Source organism: Saimiri boliviensis, chromosome 1 (genome assembly GCF_048565385.1).
Source record: "Saimiri boliviensis isolate mSaiBol1 chromosome 1, mSaiBol1.pri, whole genome shotgun sequence".
NCBI classification, from domain to species: domain Eukaryota; kingdom Metazoa; phylum Chordata; class Mammalia; order Primates; family Cebidae; genus Saimiri; species Saimiri boliviensis.
The window spans coordinates 164,370,887-164,387,805 of NC_133449.1; the positions used below are offsets into that span (position 1 = coordinate 164,370,887).

The following is a 16,919-nucleotide window of genomic DNA, read 5'->3' on the forward strand; positions in this document are numbered from 1 at the left end:
TTCTGCCGGCTGTGCTGATGAACCCATCTTGTTCTAGGAAGAGTAACGCTATTATTTGGAAGGGAGGGAGCCCACTTTTGAAGTTCTCTATTAATATTGCTACAAATGGTAGAAAACTTTTTATTTCTAGGCAATGTTTAAGCAACTCGCCTGATGTGGGTTTTGCCCACTCCCCTTAGGGTAGTAATTTTTAAAGAGTTTTAATTTAATGGAACACTTGGTATGCCAAATAATCCCCAGCAGTGGTGGTCATGGTTTGCAAGGCTCCCAGAGCCTGTCTCTGCCTGGGAAGGGAGCGGGGCGGGGGTGCAGCTTTGTGTGCCCAGGCAAGTGGCCGGTCTTTCAAGATAAATGAAGAGACGTGGGCTCCTGCTCTGCTCTTGCATCCCACAGGCTAATGGGATGGGGTGAAGTGGGGAAAGAAAGCATACAAGGTGAATCTGAAGTAGAAAGTATAAGGGAAGAAAACACTACAGGGAGATCACAACCAGGCAGAGGGGATCTGATGGAGGGCATACTTAACATGATCCCCAAAAGGAGCAAAATTTGGGCAAGAAATGGAGCAGAAGACAGCAGACCAAGGGCAGGCATGTGGGAAACTTTGAGGCACATTTAGGGAAGAGGGAATCATCAGGTTGAATTGGAATGCGAGGGAGTGTCTGGAGAAAAGCTGGGAAGGGAAGTCAAGGCCGTGTTGTGGAAGATCTTTTGGATGGGAAGGGCTGGAAGCTGCCACAGTAGCCTAGGTGAGAGAACGAGCATCCAATGGCAAATGGGTGGACAGGGTGCACAGGAGAGCTGCTGCAGATAGGTTATTATTTAGAAGGGAGGGAGCCCTTATTTGAAGTCCCATATTAACATTGCTACAAATGAAAGAGATTCTCCACTGTGGCTGCACATCAGAGTCATCTGGGAAACTTAAAAACTGGTGATGCCTGGACCACATGACCGGAGATTCTGGTTTAAGTGGTCTGGGGTGTGGCCCTGGGCATCAGGATTTTTTTTTTTAAAGCTCCCCATTCACGTCTGTAATCCTAGCACTTCGGGAGGCCGAGGTGGGTGGATCATGAGGTCAAGAGATCGAGACCATCCTGGTCAACATGGTGAAACCCCATCTCTACTAAAAATACTAAAAATTAGCTGGGCATGGTGGCGTGTGCCTGTAATCCCAGCTACTCAGGAGGCTGAGGCAGGAGAATTGCCTGAACCCAGGAGGCAGAGGTTGCGGTGAGCCGAGATCGCGCCATTGCACTCCAGCCTGGGTAACAAGAGCGAAACACCGTCTCAAACAAACAAACAAACAAACAAACAAACAAACAAACAAACGAACAAAAAAAGCTCCCTATAATTACTGATTCTAAGTTGCAGCCAGGGTTGAAAACCACTGGTTGTAGCAAATTCTGATTCAATGGGCTGAAGCCTGTGCTAGAAAGCTCAAGACAGTATTAGTGATGCTGGCCCATAGACCACTTTTTGGGTAGCACTTGACCATGCCGTATCAGCATAGCACCTGCCTGCATTTTCACTTCATTGCGAGGAGAAATTGCGAAAAACTTTGACCTTCTGTCATCTGCTGTTCCCTGGGATGTTGGGGTCTGCTAAGAGAGGGCTGCCTCATTCACTGGGTGTTGCTTCCCTTCAAGGAGCAATGGGGACTTAAAACTGGAACACACACATCCTAGGGTCTACAGGACGACCTTTCAGGGAGTGCATATAATTTTTCCCAGAATCAAGTTCCAAGTCCTCAGTGTCCACATGAGCCCTTTCCTAAAACAGATCAGCCTGAGCATGTGCCTCCCCTCTGCTGGTGCTCCTACTTCCCCTTCCTCAACCTCCCTTCTCCATGAGGGCAAGATTTCCCTCTCACCTGGCTTACCATGCGGCATTATGCCAGGATGTCTGACAAAAGGCAATTAGAAAAGGCAGCCTCTCAAGATGGAAGCAAGAAGTGGTGAAGGTGTTGTGCTTGGTTCTATCCAGGCAAAATATTGTTTTTGTCAAAATATTGTAACGGTAGATTTAGTTTATGCAGTTTATAGGAAATCTCTGCCATATCTCAATTCTGTCCCTTACCAGCCTTGAGCGAGTTACTTAACTGTTTTCATGACAATGTTTTCTACAAATTAAGAATAAGAATAATAACTACTTATAGGACCATCAGGAGGGTTAGATGAGGAAGAAACTTCCAGCAAAACATAGAGACTTACCTACCTCTTCTGGAATTAGAATTCATAAGAAAGATGGTTGTCAACAGAGCAGGTAGTAATATGCTTATTTGAATTTTAAAAGTGAAATCATGCTTTTCCTACGAAAGCAAGTCTGCTTTGGTCAATGAGGACTGGCTGTGCAATTAGTTTATAATAATAGCAAATGCTTTACATCAAAGTGTGGAACAGTGCTTTTTCTAAGTACTTTACATGAAGTTTCCTCATCCAACCCTCCTGATAGTCCTCTAAGTAGTTATTATTCTTATTCTTAATTTGTAGAAAACATTGTCATGGAAGCAGTTAAGTAACTCGCTCAAGGCTGGTAAGGGACAGAATTGAGATATGGCAGAGATTTCCTATAAACTGCATAAACTAAATCTACCGTTACAATATTTTGACAAAAACATAATGCGATGCTCATACTTGACATACAGTGCTCTGACCTCTCTTACAGTTATTTAAATACATGATAAAAAATCTTTGTAAGTCAACTTTAAAATGTGCAAAAAGGTCAATTCTTTGAGTTGAGTTGTGAGCAAAATATTTGAAGACTATTGATTTTGAGCCAAACAGCCCTGGCGATGACTCTTGGCTTAGTCACAATGCCATCTTGGCCACACCCCACCCTTTCTGAGGCTTAGTCTCTCATCTGTAAAAATGGGGCAACCACCTCAGCAGGGTTGTTGGAAAGATCAAATGAGACAGCCCAAGAAGTGGTCTGGCCTTTAGCCAACTCAGGGTGAATGGCAAATATTATTAATGTGGTTGGCGTCTGGCAAATCTTGGCATGTGGCAAAAGCTCCTTGAATGTGAGTGCCCTTCCCCCTTAGTAATGGTTCCCAGATTTGATTCCTATGGAAGCCCCGAAGTCTCTTGGAGAAGGAGCGGGTGGCATGAGGCCCCCAAGTTTCATGCCTCCCATTGCTTTCGCTTTTCAACTTCCTCAGAGAAAATCTCAAAATGCACCTCCCCCAAGTTGCTCTCTCTGACTAACACAGTTTCACAGTGACGGTTTTCTTTCATTTGACTGGCTCATGCCAGGAGCTCCATGGTTAATGACCCAAAGAATGAATGAATACCGGGAGTGGGGTAGTGAAGAAGGCAGGCATTCTCTCTGCCCTCATCAAACTTGCCAACTGGTAGATAAAACAGACATGTCACTGATAGATGCCACGGTGGGGGAAGAAAAGGGGCCAGTAAAAGCCCAGGGAAAGGGCACCTACCCAGGCTAAAGGCTTCAAGGAAGGCTTCCCAGAGAAAGTGTTGTCTAAACTAAAATCTCATGGACACATGGAACTCAGAGAGCAAGAACATAGGTCTGTGTTCACAGGTTTGGAGGTGAATAAAAGCATGCTAGGTTTAGAGAATTGAAAAGATTTTAGTAAACTTGGCTATAAAAATGCATGTTTTCCAGTCTTGAACTTGATTTCTTCCCTTTCCTTGGCCTTCCCAGACAATGGTGTCCTTCGGGAAGACATGAAGGACCTTCTATGCCTTTTGTGTTTACCCTCATATTTGCTTGACTATGCAATATCCACAGCTGACACTTTAATAAATGCTTAGTGGGTGTGGAACTTACTAGAAAAGGAGACCTCTCTGAAGCTTCCTAGGAGCTCTTTTTTTTTTTTTTTTTTTTTTTTTTTGAGACGGAGTTTCGCTCTTGTTACCCAGGCTGGAGTGCAATGGCTCGATCTCGGCTTACCACAACCTCCGCCTCCGGGGTTCAGGCAATTCTCCTGCCTCAGCCTCTGAGTAGCTGGGATTATAGGCACGTGCCACCATGCCCAGCTAATTTTTAGTATTTTTAGTAGAGACGGGGTTTCACCATGTTGACCAGGATGGTCTCTATCTGTTGACCTCGTGATCCACCCACCTCGGCCTCCCGAAGTGCTGGGATTACAGGTGTGAGCCACTGCGCCCAGCCTAGGAGCTCATTTTATATACTCCCTGGGCCTGGATGCCACTATGCAAAATCTCTTCTAGCCAGAAAGGGGATAACAGAATCCACCTACTGACCCTTAACACCTGTATCACCAGGAAGCCATGCTCTGAAATATTTTTTCATGTATTACTCGAAACTCAGGGTTATGTATTAAAAGGAACATTTCACCTGCAAGGGGTATTCATAACCAGTGGCCCTGGGGCTGGGGTTCTGATCCTGTAGGATAGATGAATGGCAATGCCATGGCTTGCCTCATTCTGCATTTCCTGTCCAAGACCAAGGAAGGACACAGGGTTGGCAGGAGGGATGAGAGAGTAGGATTGTCCGTTCAGACTCTGGTTCTATCATGGGCATGTCAGAACCAGTCACCAGCAGACCGACTCGGCCTTTCTTGCTGTCCCAAAGTGGCCCTTGCTAGCCATCTGTTCTCTTCTCTCACCCTTCAAGGCTTTCTGATCAAGTCCACAAAATTGACTCCTGCAAATTACACTGGGAAACAAGCTGTGGATCTTTCTTTTGAGGCATGGAAACAAAGATTTTTGGTGATGTTTCAGAGCATTCCTAGCTGCAAGCTTTTCCTGAAAATCCATATGTAAGTGCTCCTTGTGTCCCAGAGAGCAATGAAATTTGTTCTTACACCATCCACACCAGCTGAATGCTAGTTATGAGAGGCTCTAATGGTCCAGGATACCACCGCATACATAGGTAAGCTTACCTTCTGTGCATCTGCTGGAGAAAGCCACGTTTATGCCAAATGAATTTATGTTACCAGTTTTCAAAATTCAGAGCTGATATTTCTTGGTTTGGGGCAAGTGGATTGGCCAGCAAACAAAAATCAGCAGAAGGAGACTTTCCCAATGATCAAAGGAGGCTGGAAGCAGAATGTGAGAAGCCTGGGCTCAGCTGACCTGGCCTCCAGGCCTTGGGCCACATGCAGCCTGGCTGCTACATGACCAAGGTCTGAGCTCAAAGGTGAGATTCCACACACGTGGAGACAGGCCAGTTGAACCCTGTAGGAAACTACCACTTTCTAAGTGCTACCCTCTTCTCCACTGAAAGCATACCCAATGTCCTTAGAGAGTCCTTTAATATGTCTGGTTTGTGTCATGGGTATGTCATCCCTCTCAGTCACTCTGAAGTCAGGAACAATCTTCTCTCACCTCTCCCTTCCAGAACTCTAGAGGAAGTGACCGTTTCATCCACGATAAGAACAGGACCCTGTGCTGTCAACTCCCTGCATACCATTTCTTTGGCGATGAGATGTTTTCACCCCAAATCCAGCCCATGTCTTTCCCCATTGTTTAGGATTATTAGATGTATGCACTTTTCTGCCACCTTCCTTTGCACATCTTCCCTGAGGTTCTTGTGTCATTTGCTCTCCATAGCCTATGCCAGGTAAACATTCAACAAGGGGCAAATGCTCCCAGCCACGTGAGTCCTCTGAAATGAAAACACAGGCAGGCCTTCTGCCGGGACCAGTAGCCGCCCGCTGTTAGCTGGGGAGAAAGGACTTCCATTCGTTTTTGTCACTGAGCTGATACTGTGCCAACACACACATCTGGAAACAGTTATCAAGAAAGAAGAGGCATGCAAGCCTGGGTCTCATGACCCTGCAGCCTTCCTTTCTGCTGCTCTGTTTATTAATGTACTGGTTTAGAGTGATCAACCTACGTCCCCAGAGTCAGTTACAGAAACTAAATTTTAAAAAGACCACTACCATCACACCACTCAACGAAAACAGGCCAAGGTCTAATTTATGGGGTCTTAGATGGACTTTGTATCTAAATAAACATGTCTTGAAGTTGCTTATTGTGTTGTACTTTAATCACTGAGCCAAGCTTTTTTAAGCTTCGCCTTGAGCTTTGTGCCCCTCCCCATCTTGGCAGAACTCTGTCCCGTCTGTCTCAAGGGCTTGATAGAATTTGTACTTATTAGATCTGGACACACAGATAGAGGAGTCTTATTTGCACATCACTCAGACACACACACACACAGATACACACTTGTTGCCCTTCCGTGCCTCCTTCACTATCAGCAACTAGAAAGTTAAAAAGGAGCCTGAACTGTATGTAGCAGTGCTATGTAAGGTTAGTTGCTGATGGTGCCCCGAAGATAGAAATAGAATCCACAGGGCTAGGGCCCCCACCTCGGGGCTTATTGGTTTTGGAGTTTGAAAAGTGCCCACAGAGATGACTTGAATCTATTTTTGAGAAAGACCAAATCAAGTTGTAAAACATTTAGTAGATCTCTCTACAATAGAGGGAGGAATAAAGGGTAATCTTAAATAGAAAAATCAGGATGGCATTTTCCTTGGCCATTAAGAGTGAATACAGAGGAAAGCATTTCTTTCAGGCTTATGTATGTCTCAGGAATTATAAGGCACTACCAAGAATCAAAAATTCAGACCAGCAATCCTGTCTCTAGTACTAGCCCCGTCTCCGGTTTCTGGTTTGATGAGTTGCAGTCTACCTTGCTGACTTGGCTTCACTGTCCACCAAATGATGAATCACCTCTTCTGGGAAGAATCTGGTTCCCCTCCGGCTACCCCAAGCTCCCCCCGCCAATCCTTGCTACCCTCCCACCCCCATCGTGTGGTGTGTGGTTGTGTGGTTGGGTACTTCCCTTTGGAGTCCTTTTGCATATAGCCATGCATTCAGCACTTATTTCATTGTATATGTGCCTGGCTCTCCACCAAAGAATGACTCACTTGTGTCTAGAACCGTAATATGCAGCCGATTGCCAGGCTTCTAACATAAACTCAGTAAGCCTTGGTAGCATCTGTCAAGAACTGTTTTCTGGGGCAAGCTGGTAGTTCACATGCTGTCAGTAGTATTTTTTTTTAAAATAATGTAGGGTAACAGGACTAATTGAACATCTACTTAGACTGTTACTTCAGGAATGTAGCAACTAATGTGGGCACATCTTTTCTAGGCACCCTGGAGGTCCTTTTAATTCTTTGGTTGTCCTGGGATGTTGGTGTATAAAGTGTTACTTGAAATTACCATGCCACGAGTTTGAGGCATTCTCGGGCACATTTAATTGATATTTCATCAGTAATTAAATGAGGGATTAAAGGTTGCTGAGGATTACTAAGCAATTCTAGTTGATCCACCGAAAGGAATACTGATTTGTGGCCCTCTGGACAGTGGCTCCAGCAGCTCGGTTCCCCTGCCTGTCTGGAGAAGGGGATGAGTGGCTGTGTGCTGCTCCTTTCTTCCCCAAGCCTGCCTCACTCACCAGAGCAGCTGCTAGAGACTTGCTCGGTGAACATGTGAGCAAGGAAGAAGGTTTGAGAGTTGGATTAGTCCTTTTTCATGCCGCTGATAGACATACCTGAGATTGGGTAACTGATACAGAAAAAGAGGTTTAATGGGCTCACAGTTCCACGTGGCTGGGGAGGCCTCATAATCACGGCGGAAGGCAAAATCCACCTCTTACCTGGTGGCAGACAAGAAAGAATTAGAGCAGAGCAAAAGGGGTTTCCCTTATAAAACCATCAGATCTCGTGAGACGTATTCACTCCCGTGAGAACCGTGTGGGGGAAACCACCCGTGATTATATTATCTTCCACCCTGTCCCTCCCACAACACGTGAGAATTATGGGAGCTACAATTAAAGATGGGATTTCGGTGGGGACACAGTCAAACCATATCAAAGATTTTTCAAAAATATGCAACCGAACTACACTGCCTGGGGAGGGAGGGCCATAATGGTTTAGGGTGGACAAGCACTGGGGCCTGGGCTGCCTCTGTTCAAATGCTGGCTCTCTTACCCACTAGCTTTGGCACCACACCAACAAACTTCTTCACCTCTCCAGCCTTGCCTTCTTCATTTGCAAAACAGAAAAGAGAACAGTACCCGACACATAGGATTATTATTATTATTATTTTTTTGAGACGGAGTTTCGCTCTTGTTACCCACGCTGGAGTGCAATGGCGCGATCTCGGCTCACCACAACCTCCGCATCCTGGGTTCAGGCAATTCTCCTGCCTCAACCTCCTGAGTAGCTGGGATGACAGGCATGCGCCACCATGCCCAGCTAATTTTTAGTATTTTTAGTAGAGACGGGGTTTCACCATGTGGACCAGGATGGTCTCGATCTCTTGACCTCGTGATCCGCCCGCCTCGGCCTCCCAAAGTGCTGGGATTACAGGCGTGAGCCACTGCGCCCGGCCTCACATAGGATTATTTTAAGGGTGGAGTGACTTAATACATAAAGGTATTGAGAATAGAACTTGAAATTGGTAAGGTCTTCTTCTTCCTTAATAAGCTAGTATTTTACATGCATGTGCTTATCTGTTTGTTTGTTTGTTTGTTTGTTTTCCTTCTGCTTGCTCCACTGCATCGTTCTCGAACGTATAGGCTTTCCTAAACATAAGCCTCATCTGGAGGAAGCTTGAAGAGCAATTCTTGCTTTTGTGGTCTTTCGAAGCAGACATCCTTGTAAACGTTTGTATCTTCACTACAGAGCACAGCATTCACTCCATTCCTGTCCCAGTGAAATATGAGAAGTCTCATGGATGAAAGACTAAGGAAGAAAATGCTGGCCTGCCACGGGTCCCAGTGCCCAACCACTAGATGAGGGGCAGTGGAGGGTCTAGACAAGTCTGGGGTGGGTATCATGGGGCAGTCTGCATGGGGTTTACTTTTTGTCCTTTCATGCCAGGGCAAAGGTGCTGATCTGGTCAATGAGCAAGTTCTAAAATGTTAAAACCAGCAGGCAAAATATGGTGGCTCTCATCTCACAAGCTCTCCAACCTACACACATTAATTTCTGTACCATGGATTTGAATGTCCAGGGTGTTTTGGAGGAGGGTGGTCCGGATAGGAGGAAATTCTTAGGAGTTTTGAAAATGGCTATCAGAACAGCTGCCGTGGAGCCATCGGTCACACTGCGTCAACCTTGCTTCCCCTTTCTACTTTCTGATGCAAGCACAACATTGCAGCTGAGGAAGCAGAGACTTTCACCTAGCCTGAGGGAGCATCTGAATAATCAGGATGTGATGTTGGGAGCACGGGCCCCAGAGAGGATCACTCCTTTGTGCTGGGACTTAAGGCCTGTGCTAGGGAAGCTGGGGAGGGAGCCAGGTCCAATGTTCTTCAAAGCCCTTCAGAGTCCCTGCCTGACCCAGTGGGCCACAGAAATCAGTCTAGTCCACAGCATATAGTGGAGCAGTCACCTACAGCAGAGCCAACGAATGTCTTTGTCTATTCCGACCATTTTATTAGAATAGGTGTGAATTATGCCAGAAAGAACTTAGGCAGCCAGTCAACTCAAGGGTCCCCAAATGCTAACTGGGCTCCATGCTGACTCATTAGGAGGCTGTAAAAGAATCGGAGGGACAAACACATGGGCTCACTGTGATGACGGAGGTTAGACTTCAAAAAGGAGAGGCTCCATCCAGTGGGAGAGCCACGGAAGGGAGACCAGCTGAAAAAACAGCAGCCCAGAGAGGTGGAGGAATTTGCCTGAGCAAATCTTTTTAGCAGAGCTGTTCTTGGAGGGAGAGTATCACATACGTATGCAGGGGCAAAAAGGAGCGCAGTGCTCACTACACAGGGAGCAGAGCAGGGCTGGGGACAGGGTCTGGGGGCGGGGGTGAAAGAGGCACAGGCCTGCCCTGCAGGAGCCCAGGCTGAAACTGAGACATAGGGAAAGCAAGTTACATGAAGCAAAGCGGCAATTTTGCAGAGGACTTTAGAAACCAGGTACAGTAGAAAGAGGGCAATACATGGGACGTTCCTTCAGTATAGGGATTATGGATGTATGTATTCCTCTTATCTAGCCTTTTCAGTATTTTTTTAAGGTTTTTGTTGTTGTTGTTGTTGTTGTTTGTTTTTTGGTTTCTTGTAATGTGCCTGCATTCCTTTTTAACACAGTGGAGTACTGGGGAGGATGAGATGTTCAAAAAATAAATGAATAAATAAAACCCAAGCAGAGAAGTCTGGATTTTCTTTTACAAGCAATAGAAGCCATTGGGAATGTCCTTGTCCTAGGAGTGCAGCGTTTTGGTAGAAGCAGGGTTTTAGGAAGATAAGTCCAGTCACACTGGGAGATGGATGGCTGAGGTGGGAGCTGATGTGAGACTGGCTGGAAGCTGTGGGTGATGAGAGGTAAGACAGTGGGGAGCTGGGGTATTTGAGTAGTGGCAGGGGGAGCAGAAACATCTAGGAGAGATTTGGAAAGAACACCTGCAGATTCTTGGGGACTGATTGCATGTGTGGGACCAGAGAGCAGGGAGAGGCAAAACTGAATGTAAGGTTTCCAACCTTGAGCAGCACCACTGGCAAGAATGAAGAGATGAAGAAGGGTAGCTGAACGAAGGAGCCAAGGGATGTCTGCACTTGGGAATGAATCACCGCTGGGTGGTGTTCATTTCCCTGAAGGCCCTTTGTCCTGCGTGCAAGAAAACCCAAGGGAAGCAGAGGAAAGATGTGTAAGCTCAGCTCCTCAAGACAACAATCATCTGTGGGCATCCCTCCCCTAAAGTGTTTGAGGTCAGGCAATTAAAGCAACCTCACAAGTGCCTCTGGTTTCTTCTCAGATTTTTTAGCTGAGCCAAATCAATGAAACTCATGAAAAATCAATTTCCCTGGAAAATGAAATTGGGTTCTAACCAACAAGTAGCATTTGGCAGGCCCAGATTAGGAGAGCCAGTATTTGGAGAAGTTATGAAAACAGCCAAGTCATTGAAGAAAGTAAACACTGGGGCCTAATGCCATTTTAGGGCTATGACAGCTGTTCCGTTCCCATCAATTGCAGAGCCTGCTGCCTCAGGTTTATTCTAAGTTCTTGCCCTTACAAACCTGTGGACCATGTAACACAATGCTAACTTCCTTTGCAGGCGCTGAAAAGATAGAAGAATGGAAGATGACTGAGCTCAATTTCCCCTCCCTGTCCAGTGTGTGGAAGACACTGGATATGCAGCAATTGACCTTGTACCTGGGTATCTTGAAGGTTATTCACAAAGTGAGCTGGGCCTCAGCAGAAGATGAGAGTTCCTCTGTGGTCATTTCACTGGTACACATTTCCAAGTGTATTTCTTTTTCTTCCACGCCTATGTAAATTGAATCCTGTTTTAACCGCCTCTGAGCTCACAGCTATTTAACATGACCCTGTAGTCCTGTGCATATAAATCACCTAGGATCTGGTTAAAATGCAGATTCAGTGGGTCGTGAGAGGTTATAAGATTTCACATTTCTTCATGAGAGCTAGAAAAAAAAAAATAAATAAATATTTTTTAAAAAGATTCCACATTTCTAACAAACTCTGGAGTTGTGCTGATGATGCTGTTTTGCAGATCATATTTTGAGTGGCAAGATTGTGGAAAATCCTTGAGAAATCAATCCAAAATCCCCTAAATGGTACTACGATCACGCCTTAATGTGAGCAAACTGGGATGTTTCTTACCTTTGTTTGTAACATGGGAAAAATAATTATTACATATGAAGTGCCATTCTAGGTGCTGTGTGTTATACAAGGGATGGAAATTCCCCCCAAGTTTGATTCATGTCTTTTCATTTGGATATCTTATGCCAAAACTCATCTTTTTTTCTCCCTAGCAAGTCTGGGGGAGCTGAATTTTTAGAGCTCTTGATTTAGCTACATAGTGGCTTCTGAAAATGATTTTGACTGTGTCTTCTGTCTCCACGGATGCCCAAGCATCACCAGGAACTTAGGGAATATGGCAAAGGCAGGCCCGGGGTCAGCCAGGCTGCAGGCGCCAGCTCTCCCACCAGCAGGCCCAGAACTAGTGTCTTTCTTAGGTTCCTTTGGGAAGAACTTGTTGAACCTACTAATTTATCCTGATGCACAAAGCTTGTTGTCATTCCCTACAGGGTTATTTTCAAAAACCAAAGTGTTTTCAGTGATCGTTCATGTGCCACAGAATGTAAAAGCAATCTTTTTTTTTTTTTTTTTTTTTTAAGTGCTTGAAAAAGTCTAGTAAAGATTCTTCCAAGCAAGCTTCACTTTCTCCTGTTTAGATTATTTAATCTGGAAGGAAAAAGTCTTTCTCAAATGAAAGGGCTTCTGGTGTTCTGTGTTTGCCTGGCTGGCTGTCTCTGCTCTTACCTCCAGCAGCATCACTTTTGTCTCCAAAGAAGCAGCAACCTAAGGTGGGAAAATATTTATATTCACAGGATTCTGCTCTTTATGTTTGAAAGAGGGAATGGGTGGTGGGGCATGGAGGTGGAATTTTTTAAAAAAAATATCTAAACCATAAATGAAGTATTACTGCAATCTCTTTACTGAGCTCATGGAAAAACTCAAGTCACCAAATGTTAGTTTTGCAGGCTAGAGAAGTGAGGTCCAGTGAACTTGCTTGACTTGTCTTAAATCTTGCTAGAGAGAGAGCTGGAACCAGATGGCAGGCCTCCTCGTCTCTTACATACAAGGAGCATTTTTCCTAGAAATTGCAATGCAGCCAAATTCTACTGGTCTCAGGGGAAACTTGTTCTGGGAGTTAGCCTGAGCTTGAATCCCTTTGGGTTCTTCCCATTATCCTATGCCAGCAGTCACGTTGAAACAGAGAAATGTTTTGTTTTCAACAAATGAAATGAGCATTTTCAGATAATTACTTCTACAGTTGCTCAAAAGTGTCATATTATTTCATATATAGAACAATTACTGGGAAGAGGTAATAATAATAACAATAGCAATGGATATTTATTGGCCATTTTACTTGAATTGTATCCTATAATCTAGTTTAGAGTCCCGTGAGGTAGGTTTTATTATCCTCTCTGTGAGGTTGACTAACTCGCCCAAGGCCACACAGCTAGGAAGTAGCAGGACTGGTATTTGAACCCATCTTCTCCTTTTCTTTCCCTCCCTCCCCCTCCTCCTCTCTTCCAACATATGGTCCCCAGGGAGCTCATCCAGTGCATGGCTTTAGCCACCACCTGCTTGTGGTGGTGACTCAGATCTGCGTCTCCAATCCTCACACCTCTGCTGAGCTCTAGACCTTTGAATATAGCTCCCTCCTGTCCATCCCTCCGGGAAATGCAGGTGGCTTGTCATGTACAATGTGAACTCAAATGGAGCACTCTCCTCACACACCGAAATGTGCAGCTTCACCAGGCTGTCCAGCACAGGAATCCCTTCCTGCCAACTACGAGCCTCCCTACGCCTGTTCCCTAACCCTCCATGCCTAAGGGGTTTCCAAGTCTAATCAATGCTACCACTGAAATCTCCCATACACCTGTTCCCTCCTCGCCACTCACTTGGCCGCTGCCCAGACAGGCCCTCAGTTGCGTTATACCCTTAGCAGGCCATTCCTCCTCCAGTGCCCACGCCACTCTGCTTGCTCCCTGCTTCCCCTTGCTCCTGTCCCTTCACTCTCATTATCCCTCTCCCTCCTCCTTCCCACCTACTTTCTATCAGAGCTCTAACCTCTCCGAGCCCCTCTTGTCTTTTTCTTTCCCTGGCTTCCATCCTCACTGTCCTCTTCCCTTCTCAGACCAGCTTCTACATGCTACTCATCTCTCCGTCAAACCACCATATTTGGGCCTCTGCCATCTGCTCTCCACAGCCAAGTCCCCAGTGACCTCTCTGCTTCCGACACAGTGGACACCATTCAGATCCGTCTTGTGAGCAGCATTCCTCACTTTGAGCAGCGCCCTCCTGCTAGGACTCCCCTCCCTGACACAGCCTCACACTCCCCACTTCCTGGGCTCTTCTGTCACTGGAGGATGACTTCCAGGTGTCCCTCACTCAAGCCCCCAATCCTCATATCCAGCTTTATTCTCATGGGATGCTTCACCAGGATGAGTCACAAGCACTTCAGACTCAGGGTGTCCCAAACTACTCACCTACCCGGCAGGCCTGCATCCTACATGTGCCTCTTTCTGAACGTGGCATCGTCACCTGCCACAATGTCCAGACCACAAACACCCTTCGATATCCTTGGCTCTCCTTTCTCTCCCACTCCCTGTATACAGACTCCAAGTCCTACTGAGAATGTTACCTCCTACATCCCTCAAATTTCCCCAGCCTTCCCCATCTCTGCCTCTACCACCACAGCTCAAGCTCTCACATGGTCCCTTCCTGGTTACCTGTTCTTGCCTCCTTAAGCCTGCTCATGACACTGGCCATGTCTCTTGCCTCTACCCATCACCTGCTTGGCTCTTAGCTGGAGTCTGGGTCCTGCCACCTTCCTTCCACCTTTCCTACCCTTGACTCCACCTCCCTGTACTTGAGACAACCAGATAACTTGAGTTTCCTGAATGCATGCCCCAGTTTACCTAGTTAACTCCTTTTCATCTTTTAGGCCTCAGAGCAGGTATCGCCCTGTCAGGGCCAGGTTCCTCCTCTCAGCTCCCCACGCCCCAGCTACTCTTCATGGAGCATGGTTGGCTTGGGCTATGGATCTCCCCAACTGGGAGCTTTTTCACAAAGGGCTTAGGTCTCACTCACTCCTCCATCTTTATCTCCTAGCAGTGCCAGGTAACTGATGGGTGATTAATAGGCGCTTGGGTGAGTGTTACCTCTTCACCATGTGACAATTTATTACCTGCCATGAGCTCCTCCAGGGCAGGACTCTCGTCTTTGCAGCATCTGTCTGGCAGGCAGTGCTGCAGAGATGTTTACTGAGGGAGGGACTGAGTGAGCACCAAGGTGAGGACTCCACCCTTCCCCACGGGCTCCAAATGCAGCTTAGAGCCCAACAAAACCTGCCCCACATTTTTTTGGGTTTCAGTGAATCACGAGATTTATTCATCTGTCTTTCAATGAGCATGACAGGTGGGGTGGGGTGGGGTGGGGGGTTAGAGATTGAGGAACTGGGGAGGAGGCCGGCTCCCGGGATGCTGAGACTAGTCTGATGGGTCACGGTATTTGGGGAATCAGCCCTGTCTCCCCGCACCCCTTCCTGCAGTGATTTGTAGCCTCAATATCAGTGAGGGATCTTCAGGCCCCCAGCATGTGGGACCCAAGTCCCAGAGACAACTGTTCCTCACTCCCAAGGTCCCCATTTGGAAGCAGCCACAGGGGGCCTGGGGGACCCACACCCTTGGTTCCAGGGAGCCTTTGGCGAGAGCGGGAGGGCGTGGGTGAGGAGGGCTGGCAGTGAGGGCGAGGACTGGGGAGTCTGTGAGCACGGGCACAGCGGGGGAGCGGGTGGGTGCCCAGCACAGCCAGGGGCGCGAGGGTTGGGAGGCGCCAGGCGGCCCGCCCTCCCTGCCCGGGCCGGCCCCGCTTCCCCGCCCCCGGCGTCGGCTCCCTCCCGCTCGCCGCTTACTTAACCTGGCCCGAGCGGCGGAGGCGCTCTCACTTCCCTGGGGCCGCCCGCTCGCCTGTCAGTCGTTCGCTAGCTCTGTGCGCGTCCTCCGGCTCCATGGCGCTCTTCGTGCGGCTGCTGGCCCTCGCCCTGGCTCTGGCCCTGGGCCCCGCCGCGACCCTGGCGGGTCCCGCCAAGTCGCCCTACCAGCTGGTGCTGCAGCACAGCCGGCTCCGGGGCCGCCAGCACGGGTAAGCAGAGCCGCCCGGCCAGGAGCGGCCGAGGGTCAGGACGTCGGGGCTCGCAGCGCACACCGCGGGGGGCGCTGAAGTGGGCTGGGGGCGCAGGGGACAAAGGCCGAACCAAAAGCCGGAGGTGTGGGGCGCTCGGACACCAGCCCTGCACGCGGTGGAGGGAGAGAGGGAAGGAGGTGGGAGAACATGGAGGGAAAAAGGGCACCCGCCGCTTTGTAGAGGAAGGGAGTGGGAGACGAACCAGACACCCCTAACTCAGGCCAAGGGCCTGAGATGGACAGTGCTTTCAGCTTCTCCTCCCAGCCATTGGAGAAAGGGGGAGATGGCAACTCTCTGGCAATAATCACCGTGGGAAGGTCCCAAGGGCAAAGCCCACCCAGCAGTGCACTTATTCCAACCCAGTCAGGCCCCCCGCCAGTGACTCCAGACAAGAGCCTGGGCCACACACGGTGGCAGCATCCAAGGTGCCCCAGGCTCCTGTGCACCTGGCCAGGCCCTGCACTCAGACACTGCTGGCACCTGGCAGTACTCTCTGGATACAGCAAGGGCGGTGTGGCACCTCTTGCCCTGCCCAACGAAGAGCAGGAGAATGCACTGGGCCTTCACACACACTGTTCAAATAGGGAAACTGAGTCCTGAGTGATTCCACTTTCCCACAGTCCTGAAGTGTGCACTGGAGCGAGGATTGGAGTCTGTCTTAAAGTACTAGCTGGGTTTGTAAACGTAGGACACTTTTGTTGCAGGGATTCCTTTGAGACACTGAAGACGTGTTGGCTTTAGGAGACAAACTCAGGCAGAAGGTCTGATCAGGTTACGGCCCTAGCACAGACCCAGGCAGAGGCGGGCAACATTTCTACATCAAAAACCAGGCCATACCTGTGTTACACATAGCCAGGCTTTGCTGCAGCTTCCAGCCTACCTGGTTGCACCAACTTCTTTTTCACAACTAGATAAAACTATGTGCGAGTAGACTCTTGTAGTGACTCCTCAAAGGAAGCCCAAATACCACTGGGGTCTGGCTTTCACACCCACAGGCAATGTCCAAATCTCCAAGACACTGGGCAGATCTGTACTCAAATCAGAACTCATTGTTGGGAGTCATAGAGTTGACTTCAGAAGCCCTGACAGTCTTGGCTCCTTGCAACGAGGAGTGCTCTGGGTGCGGGTACAGGCTGCTCCTTGTTGGGTGTAGTTGCCCTTGTTTCCTCTGCCTGTGCCTGTGTGATGTAGGCTTTTCAGGTGCTTTGGGCTTTGAGGGAGAGGGCCTGTTGGGAGCACGTCTGGCCATCCTGCACAGTGA

The 16,919-nt window shown here is 48.0% G+C and overlaps 1 protein-coding gene across 1 annotated transcript in view; it reads left to right on the top strand.

Moving 5' to 3' along the window:
• The first annotated feature begins 15,406 nt into the window (after positions 1-15,406).
• Positions 15,407-16,919, top strand: part of TGFBI (transforming growth factor beta induced) — a 33,655-nt gene continuing 32,142 nt past the window's right edge. Inside the window, exon 1 of the mRNA XM_003934075.3 lies at positions 15,407-15,616. Within this exon, the coding sequence (XP_003934124.2) occupies positions 15,483-15,616 (134 nt within the window). The 5' untranslated portion in view covers positions 15,407-15,482. The remainder of the gene's footprint in view (positions 15,617-16,919) is intronic.